Source organism: Scylla paramamosain, chromosome 10, assembly GCF_035594125.1.
Source record: "Scylla paramamosain isolate STU-SP2022 chromosome 10, ASM3559412v1, whole genome shotgun sequence".
In the NCBI taxonomy this organism is placed as follows: Eukaryota; Metazoa; Arthropoda; class Malacostraca; order Decapoda; family Portunidae; genus Scylla; species Scylla paramamosain.
In genome coordinates, this window is record NC_087160.1 from 25,903,125 (window position 1) to 25,914,908 (window position 11,784).

General features: G+C 37.8%; 1 protein-coding gene across 2 annotated transcripts; it reads right to left on the reverse strand.

Moving 5' to 3' along the window:
- Positions 1-707: 707 nt before the first annotated feature.
- Positions 708-11,778, reverse strand: LOC135104438 (ubiquitin carboxyl-terminal hydrolase 5-like). 2 transcript variants are annotated; one of them, XM_064011867.1, is made up of 15 exons: positions 11,615-11,778; positions 10,603-10,728; positions 10,005-10,199; positions 9,687-9,833; positions 8,933-9,080; positions 8,449-8,561; positions 8,094-8,241; positions 6,710-6,896; positions 5,946-6,165; positions 5,604-5,767; positions 5,310-5,469; positions 4,831-4,981; positions 4,532-4,714; positions 4,133-4,361; positions 708-3,766 (listed from the first exon to the last, which is right to left on the reverse strand). In XM_064011867.1, the coding sequence occupies exons 1-15, from the start codon at positions 11,708-11,710 to the stop codon at positions 3,589-3,591; spliced, it is 2,445 nt and encodes an 814-aa protein (XP_063867937.1). In that variant the 5' UTR covers positions 11,711-11,778; the 3' UTR covers positions 708-3,588. The 2 variants fall into 2 exon arrangements, with proteins under 2 accessions (XP_063867937.1, XP_063867938.1); XM_064011868.1 differs by having other exon boundaries at positions 10,005-10,184; positions 11,615-11,775.
- Between the last annotated feature and the right edge of the window lie 6 nt (positions 11,779-11,784).

Below are 11,784 nucleotides of genomic sequence, written 5' to 3' on the forward strand. Positions count from 1 at the left end.
TGCTGAACTTTTTCCTAGTATGTTTTGATTCTTTGCATATTTTGGTTACCCAGAACTGTACTGCATGACCATCACCACTCTCATGCGCAATATGTTTATTTCTCGGGCACATTTATAAGATTTAAGATTTACTTCTGCACAGCTGGTCATGGCCATGCTTGAAAAAAAGAAAACCGCGATCTACTTCTCTAGACTTAAAGGAATAAGGTTGATTACAGAAACAACGATTTTCATCGTGATGCCATCCATGAGTGTGACACATGTCAGCCATTCATCCCGTCAACTGGAGCCGTAGGCGAGGGAAATATTTGTGTTCGAAAAGGAGAAAATGAAATGAGTTGAAACTCAGATAGCCCTGAAGCAGGACGAATGACTGAGCATAACATTATATTACATCGGGCATGCCATTTGAAACATCGGGAGGGAGTCACATAATATCAAGGAATGTATCACCATCCTTGATATATCTTTATAACAGGTTGGGATCCCACTCAAAAAGGGGTGGTCCAGATGACTCAGGATAAAACTAGAGGGGATTCCCAGCCCCCATCGCTTTATACCCCTTAGTCATTTATTGCAACATACGGGGAATATAGTGGCAATACTTTCACGGATATCGCTTCACTGTCCATGATAATGGTGGTGGTGGCATTATGTTTGTGAAATGCACAACCATTTCTAGTATAGAAAGTGAAAAGCATACATAATTGGCATTTAATATTTTTATTATCAAACGAATTCACACTGCTAGTCGTGAAGTGACTAGTTGTAATGGAATAAAAAATTCAAACAGCAATAATGTAAATAAAAAAATAAGTTAAGCACTTTACTGTCATTAATGTAGTATGAAGGTAGTAACACAAGGAAGCCTATCTTGCATATAACCTGTGGATCAGTTAAATAATGTGAAAGTGCGAGTACTACGGCCTTTTCTGCAAGCTATGATACTTTTAGGTATGTGAAGCCAACTAAGTATCCCAGAATAACAATGATCATTTGACTTAATTGGCCATAATGCTGAGGCCCACCATGAATTTGAAAAAGCAAATAGTGCACTTACTAAATACTGGTGTGTATACCAGCCCACATTCTTGGGTGCTTCACTCTTAGACTATCACAGAATCAAGACTGATTCGATACAGAACATGTATTTATGTATATTGTTGCTTTTGATCATCATTTGACACTTATTGAGGGATTGGCATCTTGTATTGCTAATATCCAGTCCAACTTTCTCCCTGAGCCACTTGCATGAAAGTGGAATCTAAAGGAGCGTCATTCATCCCATATTTACTTTTTCACTTTAACTAATGATGAACATTCACACAATTTGGGTAACTGCAGTCTGTTTATCATTCTATGAATAATTAAGGACCTATCAATTGCAGACTCAAGTTCATAGGTGCTCTACCAAGATGTTGTCTTTTAGAACCTGTCATGAGTAGACTGATTTAAAACAGCTCTCTATAGAACCTGTTTTAATTTGATTTTCCATATCTACCAAAAGTATTAAACAAGAATAAGCTGTGCACCATGTGATCAAGTTCAGACTTGAGCCTAAGCCAACAGCTTCACAACCACTGACAGTGTTCTACAAGGTGTACTGGGTAACAAGATTTCCCTTTAAGTTTCACTGCTATAGGGTTATGACATGAGTGCATAAGATCAAACTGGGACGCAATGGAAAAAGTTTGAAGAACACAACTCTTGCATGTGTGAGCGCATGTGTGTGTGTGTGTGTGTGTGTGTGTGTGTGTGTGTGTGTGTGAGCACATGTATGTGTGTGTGTGTGTGTGTGTGTGTGTGTGTGTGTGTGTGTGTGTGTGTGTGTGTGTGTGTGTGTGTGTGTGTGTTTGAGTGCATGTGCGTGTGTGTGTGTGTGTGTGTGTTTGAGTGCATGAGTGCATGTGTGTGTGTGTGTGTGTGTGTGTGTGTGTGTGTGTGTGTGTGTGTGTGTGTGTGTGTGTGTGTGTGTGTGTGTGTGTGGCTGGGTTTTACCTGACTGCACAAAAGCTGCTACAACAGCTATGTTTGTTTATACTCACAGCATAGGATCTGCACTCTCCACACTTCCCTGATATTTATTCACAACAGAAACAAAGAAATAAAGAAAATGTAGATTAAAAAAAAAAAACTTGGTAAGGAGAAAATTCAAAACTTAAGTCCACAAACATGCATTGTACTATTGCTTCTCCACACAGAGCTCACACTGCTGCCCTCTCTGTCTGATTGTCTGAAGGCGCATCTTAAACACTGCAAATCTGAAGCCATATGGCAAATAAGTATTATGCAATGGTAAAGCCTTCCATCCCTTTGTGACTGTATCCACCTTCTTATTCATGGAAGATCCACAAATATTTCAGTCACACATAAAGATGGGTAAGATATTATCAATCACTGTGTGGGCTAAAAGCACATGTGTTATCCATTAACTCATCCCTCAAAAGCAGCTTGGTGCTTTACTTCAGACAAGTAAAGCACCAGAAGATAGTGAGGGCCTTCAAGGAGTAAAACTATGGACTAATGTGGTAGCATATGATGATGATCACCACTAGTGCCCTATATAACTTCTAAAATGTGTATACAGGCATAGAAATATAAATAACTGAAATAAATAAATGTATATAAATTGTAAGTAAACAGATAAAACTCATGATCAGCAAGCAAAACATAAATGAAATATAAAAACATGCAAAATCAGGCCTTCTGTTTGTGACCTAATACTGTATACGAAAGAGAACAATAAATATACGATGATGTATGGGCAACATTACAGCTCTTAAGAATTCAAGCCATACGCACAATTGTTATAATAATTTCTAATTCAAAGACCAAACTGCTAAATAGTTTACTTAAGCTGCTGATACCCAAATGTGTTACATATATAGTAGAAAGTGGTGTAAAATGATGCCCATAACAGCATCACAGAATAAGCAACTGTGACCAGGTCAGATGTCAAGTACTCAGAACATGGGCCCGCATAAAAAAAAAAAAAAAAAAAAAAAAAAAAAAAAAAAATTTTACAAAAGCATGATGGAACCAGGAGTCCCTTCAAGCTCAGTCACACACTATGGACCTAGAAAATATCCAATGATAATTAAGTGGTTTTTGGAGCCTACTTTCAATACAATACAAAATTTCAACATGTTTATAAGCTGGCAAACCTAAAATAAATCATCTTCAGTTTGTCCAAGTTTTATGAGAAGAAAACAGAACGAAACGAATAATTGCTGATTTCAGTATCACTAGACTACTTATTATTTGTGAAGAGTCCCTACACTCTGTCCCTACATGATCACAGGTTAAATGAGGATTTTCACTTCTTTCATAACAAATATTGTCTTCAACGTCATAACCGAATAGCTTTGCTTTGTTGTTAAAGTATATCATTATATATATATATATATATATATATATATATATATATATATATATATATATATATATATATATATATATATATATATATATATATATATAAGTTTAATTTATAGTCACAAGGCATTTATACACATTAAATGAAGAATGAAACTGTATAAAGATATTCATAGTTACCAGTCTCTTTTGAATATGTGTTCCTTGATACTACTAGTCAGTAACTCTCTTATAAAGATAAATATAACCAAGGTCCAGAGGTGGGTCTACTGATTTGGACACTTTGTTGTCGTTGTATATGATCCACTCGCCATCTTTCTTTATATGACACACATAATGTCCAACAAATATTGAGGTTCCCATGTGGCTGATGAAAGCACTTAGTTCATACCTGGAAACAAAAGTTGGCATACATTTAGTAGCTGAATCTATTAATTCATTTGTGTGAATAAGATCTTGAGTCCATAATGATAAAAACAACTTTAATCAGAGATGAAATGTGTCCCAAGTATTCCTTTCAGCATTACAAAGAAACTACTTTTGGTCAGATTCTCTCTGGATTAGAAATACAAATACTGGTGGAATCTCAATAACAGCATCCCATATATGCTGATTATATATATATATATATATATATATATATATATATATATATATATATATATATATATATATATATATATATATATATATATATATATATATATATATATATATATGCAATGAATAAGATGTCAATTCTGATTTGTCAACATACTTTGGTGGCCCATCTGTGTAGGTTGGTTTTTGTGGAGGAACAGCAGCTGCTCCACTCTGTGCTGCTAATAATGAATCCAGTTCATGTTGGTGGGAGAATATCCAGTCAGCTGCACGCTCCAGATTATTGCTGGTTTCCTTGAGGGCAAGTGTTGCTTGATCTCTGGTGAAGCCCATGGACATGAGCATGCCCAGACCTTCCTCATTGGGGGTGAAGTTGTCATTACCACCTGTAAGGGAACATGAGATGTAACTCATAAGGTTGACTGCACATATTCTGAGCACAGCCTCAAGGGAAAAAAGACCTATCAAATTTTACTGAAGTACAATGGATATAACTGTCTACTTTTCTTAAAAGTACATCACACCCCAAAAAAGATTAGGTATAACAAAAACTTACTGGATTTCTTGTCCTCCAAGACAAGAGGGTCAGCAAAGTCAGCATCTCCCATGTGCTCCATTACCCAGTTCATGGCTGACTCAGAGCCAGTATTGCCAGTGAAGTGGACAGCTTTCCGACAGGCCTCCCATGGGAACCCCATTTCAGCCAGTTGCTGCACTATTTCAATGTTGATCTGTGGCTCTGCAATGGAAAATTTATTAGAACTGGCAAATGTGTATACAGTGCCACTGTGGCTTATGCATTCATGGTCACCTCCAGTCATTATTCCAGGAAGTGTCCAACATGATGAAACTTACCTTTTGGTGGTTCTGAAGTCTCCGGTAATAGCTCTTCCCCAGGCTGTAGTCCAAAGCCTTTAAGCACAGAGAGATCAAGGCTCTCTGGCATGTCAATTGAAATGTCGTACTTCATGGGCACCCAGTCCTGACCGATCCCAAACTTCACCAACTTCAAAAAAAAAATCAGTATATATTAAAGGTCCTTTGTTACAGTTCTTGAACCAAATACATTAAAAACACACTAAGATTCATATTTCATCTATACAATATTAATAACAGAATTAAGAGTGAGAGTACATGAGAGAGAGACAGTACATGAATGACAGATGAATGGAAGGAATAAGTGAAAAATGTTGGAAAGGAATGAAAGGACTCAGAAATAAAAGAATAATGACTGGTAGAACTGAACCAGAGACATGCAGTGAAACCAAACACTGGGATAAAATGCAAAAGAATGAGATGTGAAATATAGAGATGGAGGAAATGGAGCCACTCACCTGGATGATCAAGTAGTCAGGGAAGGTACGGAGACGAGTGATCTTATGCATTGGAACTTCCTTTCCAGCTGCAGAGCTCTGTGTCATTACTTCTTCAGGTGATGCTAACTTTGATAAACACACATCAAAGGGAATTTTAGCTCTGACTTGTTCTTCAGGTCTGTTAAAAAAAAAATGTAAATTTTAACTTTGTCAAGTTTTCAGGATGGCAATGATCTAAACTATCAGAAAATATTATCATGCTACCCATCAAGATGAACTCAAACAGTGGGCTCTACACACAAGACTACTCACAGTGCCTTCTGTGCTGCCTGTGCCTCTGCTTTCCTGGCCTGGTATGCTGCCACCTCCTCTTTGTTGATGGCCTCCTCCATGGGGACTGGGAAAGGCAGGTACTGATCTGGTCGAGTGACAAAGCGCACTTTCCCACTGGCACTGCATACAAATTTATCCTCAACCTTTGGGAAGATTATACAAATATTATCATCTTTGTGAACCTAAAAATTCTGTCTGGGATAATCCTTATTCTCTATCTTCTTACTCAAAGATAAAATATTCTGTTAAAAATAATACAACTAGAAAAAACTCTTACACACTCTCAGTTTGATGTGTAACACAAAATATTCAGATTCTAACCTCAAACTTAAAGCAGTTGCCAGGATCTGTTGTACCAACAGAGTTGCAGGCTGTCATTTTCAGCACATGCTCCAGAAATTCCATGGCATCCTGTTGCTTCTTGGTGGAGAATTCTGGGTGGCCTTTCCCAACCAATGTACGGAACATAAGAGGGGAAATGCCAGGCTGAAGGTCATCGACATCTTTGGTCTTGTCTATCGTGTTAGGAGACTCTGAGTACCTGCAGTATGTATATTCAGTGAGTTAAAACAAAACATTCATTTTCACCAAGTATTGTGTACCAAAGATATGGATTCTACAATATACATCCTTTGAGGTAGGAGGTTCAGCCTAGCCATACACTCAGCAGTGGATTGGAAGTATGCTGTCATTGTATTCCCTACATGCCATTAAAAAAAAAGGTGACTAAAAAGGGGTGGAGTTAGGAGACTGGGAACCCTTTCTCTGTATTTCTACTTATGCAATCAGAGGAGATACGGTGTGCTACCTATCCTAATACTATTCAGGCAGATGTCAACTTGGTAATTAAATAACACACTGTACAGGTGACTCATCAAAATGATCATCATTACGGATCAATTATCTACTTAACTTCAGTCACATTCATGGCTTCTCATAGGGATGTACAATTCAGCACAGGAAGGACTCCATTGATAAAGACTATGAAAAAGACAAACAACAAAGGAAGTACACACAGAAATATGACTAAAGACATATCTAGAATTTAAGATGACATGCAATATTCAAAGCACAAACTGACATACCTTCCTGAGAGCAGACCAGCAGCAACTTTACACATCTGAACACTGAAGTCCTCTGAAGGATTAGAGCCTTGGTAGTTCTCCAAGATGGTCTGCCTTCTATCATAAAATCTTTCAACAAAGCTTGGGACAGTGAAGAGCACTTGCATCACAGAATTTATGTAACATGAATTACCAAGGTTCCTCATCCCTGTGGGGTGTAATGAAATTATTAGTTGAGCTTCCACTGATGGTTGTCTCTATAAACAACACTATATCAAATACTTACCATATTTTTGGGCACATAAGGTGTGCACTTTTCCTAAAAGAAATTTCCCAGAAAATCACTCTGCATCTTATATGCTAAAAGCCAGGGTTTGAATAGGTTTGGGATACTGACCAAGTGGTAGCTTCACTGCTGTGGTAGGCCTACTGGTACTGTACATGAACTCCAAACACCTTACAAAGTGTTTCCCAAATTCCTTTACAGTGATTAGTAAAAAAATATTATGAAATTACATGTAGTGATACACATAGGTATGGTAATAACTTACAAAATGTATTTATTCAATACATAAATGCAAACATTTGTTCACAACAGCTGTGCAGTGTTTTAAGTTCTGATGATGCAACAGCTTGCTTGTTTACAAGCAATGACAGTGATGGTGTATACTGCTTGACCAGTGATGATGGCTTTGTGTTAGGAATGGTAGTTTGTTGTGTCAGCAGTGGAAATTGATCATTTTAGTGTTGTTGGTTGATAATGATCAATGTTATTAATGATGACCAATACTGGTAATGGTGGTCATCAGTGATACTTGGTGGTGTTAAGTACTGTAACTTGACCTACCATGATAGCTTATTAAAGGGTGTCTGTTTACACTTTCATTATTTCTGTTCATAAAAATTTTAAAACCAGCACATGTTGTGTACACTGGTGAATGGACAGAGTAATGAAAGCATGAGATATTCAGATAAAGATTCTGGTATTAGCTGTATTTTTAAAATTTTATTTTATTTTATTATTATTTTATTTTTACTTTTCCTGGGTTAGGCCTGCCAAAATGCTCATGCTCTTAATATGCCCAAAATATGATACTTAAATGAAAAAGAGAGCCAGATTTTCTCAATAAGAGAAAGGAAACTGCATCTTGTTAAACTCATGTGATCTGCTGCAGTATAGTTAATTTTATTCTACAGGGAAATCAGTTTCCTTTCCTTGAAAATCTTGACACGGCAATATATGTGAACAAGGTACTATGATATACCATCATAATTACAACACTGACAAATACACAAAAGATTTGGCTATAAAACAGCCTCAATTATGGGCAAAATAGAAAGAAATTAATCTCTATAATAAATTGACACATCCCATTGATTACAGGAATATGACAAAAGACAGTACCTGTAAATCCTGGCCCAAACTTGGGTACCAACTTTGTGCCAGACTCTGTCAGGCGTGACCACTCCCAGGCTCGTTGATTGTAATCAATCTCCAACTCCAGCATTGTCTTCTCAGTTTTCTCCATAACTTTAACATTGATGCCAAAGTGCTGCAGATGAAAAGAACTGATATAGCAACAGCAAAACTTGCATACTATCACTTCCATCATAATCAGATCTGGTCAGTGCTAATATCACATACTAATACTTCTACATCACAACCATAATAAAATATTATCATTTTCATCAAAGACCATCACCACTACAACTACAACCAACAATACAGATCTACTACTGCACAACACACAGCCACTTACTGCCAAGTGCTTTACTAGATTGGGATCAAGCACCATATCATCCTCATCATAGCTGTAAACATCAGCATTCCCATCCTGTGTGATGGTGCCAAGCTTCACTGCAAGTGGGTACTCTGAAAGAGAGAACAAGGTGTCAGAAAAGTGAAGATATGAATGAAGACTTCAAATTTCAAAAAAAGGACAGGACTGAATAAGGGGAGAGAGAGAGAGAGAGAGAGAGAGAGAGAGAGAGAGAGAGAGAGAGAGAGAGAGAGAGAGAGAGAGAGAGAGAGAGAGAGAGAGAGAGAGAGAGAGAGAGAGAGAGAGAGAGAGAGAGAGAGAGAGAGAGAGAGAGAGAGAGCACAAAATAAGATGAAAAACACTGGTAAAAATATTTAAAAACTTAAAACACTGACATCACAAATGTTTCATGAGGGATATTCTGACTATTTTCTCCAACAGGAATAACAATTAGGCAAAATTTGAACAGCAAATTTTTACGCACTTGTCTTCTCGTAGTACTCAACAGCATGATTGTTTCCCCCAGAGCCATCCAGCTGCCTTCGACCACAGAGAATCTTTCCATCAGTGAGATTAAGCCACAGATTATCTGTCTTGTCACACTGTTCACACTTCCATCCACGGGGAGGAACCTGCAGGGAATTAAATAACTGGGCTGTGAAATGTAACATCCTACAATCACTGTTAAGAAAGCTTCCACATATGTGTATTTTCCTTTTGCAATATTTTTACCGAACATCATCCTCGTATGTAATGAAACACCAATGCACTACATACATAAACATATGTAAGTATACTACCACAGCATGTTTAAAATGCTATAAGATCAATTTAGAAAAGACAATATTTTGAATGACAATAATACATATTTTCACTTCATTTATGGCTGACAAGGCTATATGATCTAAAACTACAGTCACCACTCCTTCATCAACATTTCTCCCTCCCAACTGCTACTAATAATGCATTCATCTTTAGATTTATATCTTTAAGACCTTGTAAACTACTTCACACCAACATAGATATAAAGAAAATTTTGCACCATGATCTTTCATTTAAGGAAAAACTAAAGAATCAATATAACTCTTTACTTCACAACCACAGGTGACGTGATGCTCCTTTGGAATATCCCATCTTCATCGAAGAGAAAAAGAGTGCTTGATCTCTAGCAATCTCAGCTATAATACATTTTAATATCAAGATAGTGGTTACTTCTGTTTGCAAATCAGTCCAGTTACCTTGACTCCATTGTCCAGCTGCACAAGGTTTGCTGAATGTTTGGAAACTTGCCGCACCTCACCATCCCATGCTCCAGCAGCTGCCTCAACCTCCGCTAAATGCAAAGCAGACTCTGCCTTTAGCACACCAGCCACACTCTGCTGAACCTGTGACATAAAATTTCTAGCAGTGATATCTTGATTTTTTAGAAAGAACTACCACAGTATAATATATTGATCAGCATTACCTATTTATTTCACAATGCATAACATCTTTCCTTCTTCAAAGTTATAAGTGAGGTAAATGAAAAAGTGTCACACTAGAGACAATGCACTTACGATCTCTGGAAGCTCTGGGTTGGGTAGTGGTATTGTGGTAAAGGCTGGCAGGATGACAACTGAATTGTGTTCTTCATACTCGTACCTCTTCTTGTTAGCATCAGGGTTGAAGCCACCCTCCACACCTATAGCAAGGCGTGCTATCTTCTTCTCAGGCTCCATCTCCTTCTCTGGAGGCAGCTGAGGGTTGAGACACTAGAATAATCACTCTAGTAAATTATCTCTCAAGAGGAAAATTGAGAATTAGCATGTACAGTCATAGTTAAAAAGTTGAGAAACCATCTGCTCTCATTTCCAAAGTTTTGTTTTCTTTCAATGTTAAGTTTTTGGATCTGTAAAGAATCTGAAACTGTTAACTTTTTGAAACTACTTTTGAGGGCTTTTGATTGAGAAGTGCAAGTGAGAGGTGAATTTTACATGACTTCTGACCATAACTGTTGACTGTTCACACACTCTTGTGGAACTGTCAATGCAACCACAAAAACTAGCAGTTAAAGAGTTGCATGTAGTCTACCTAAGGTTCATCATAATTTGCTATCTACAAACAGTTATACTCTCATGTCCATTGTCTGAATAATAATCCCACAAAAAAACACACCTCCTTCTTGATGCGTCTGAGGTGCAGGAAGACACAGTTTCCTGTACGCTGAGAGTATGGTGAGACATATTCCTTGCCCCAGCCCAGGAAGGTCTTCAGACAGACATACAACCCAGTCTCACTTTCCTGAAAATACAAGACCATTTATGGGAATTGATCACTTAAAAAAAAAAAAAAAAAAAAAAAAAAAAAATTCCAGAGTGTACCAGTAAAAGTAGCTAGAGCAAGTGAAATGGCCAACCCTCGTATTAATATGGTAGTCAGAATGAGGGAAACAGTAAGACCCACTAAACTGAAAGTCTTATGAAGTATTGGTGAGGAGTGATGTGGGAAATGACTGGAGAGGCATACACTTAGCAAGTTCTGATGAGCAGCATCCGTTGAAATAACGGTACAAGGTTGCAAGATATGTAGTATTACGAATGTGAGAGATTAAATATAAATGTGTAATTCAAGTTGGTGAGTTGATGAGGTGAATGACTCAAGAATCCACACAGTTTAAAAAAAAAATGTGATTGGATGCACCCCTGCCTTCATATGAGAACAAATGTACTATTTTTTTTTTTCAACTCGTATTACTTTCTGCAATTTATTTCCTGTATCTGTATATTTTCAAGTGTTATATATTTGTGTACAAGGCAAGATACTATTGAATTGTACATGGTGAGCTTTCAAGCTGATTGAATTATACATGGTGTGAGATTTCAAGCTGTTATTTTTAGGAAAGAACAATCCAAGAAGTTCGGATAAGTTTCTGTAAGTATGCGTTCTGTGATCTTCAGGACGAGACTAAATGACACTTCTGATAAGTTTCGGTATTTCTCTGAATCAGTATGCTTAATGCTTCACTCGAAAACCATGGATGTGTTTCCTCTTGTCCGCTGTGGCCATGTGTCATTGGCAGAATGACATGAGAGCGAGGGCAAGGAAGGCACCGCCAGGCGCCTCTTACCACACCTCTCCTCGCGCATCCCCCACACCTGTGCTGTTCCCAGGTAATGCCTTCACTCACCGGGGTGTCGAAGGAGAACATACACTCGTCCTTGTACACTTTATCTCCGCCTTGGGGCACGCGGATCCTGCCAAAGTGTTGCCTTAATTCCTCCATCGCGGCGGCGAGTCACCCAAACACTGCTGATTCGGGCCGATGTTTTCACTGAGGCAACACCGCCGCTGTGTCGC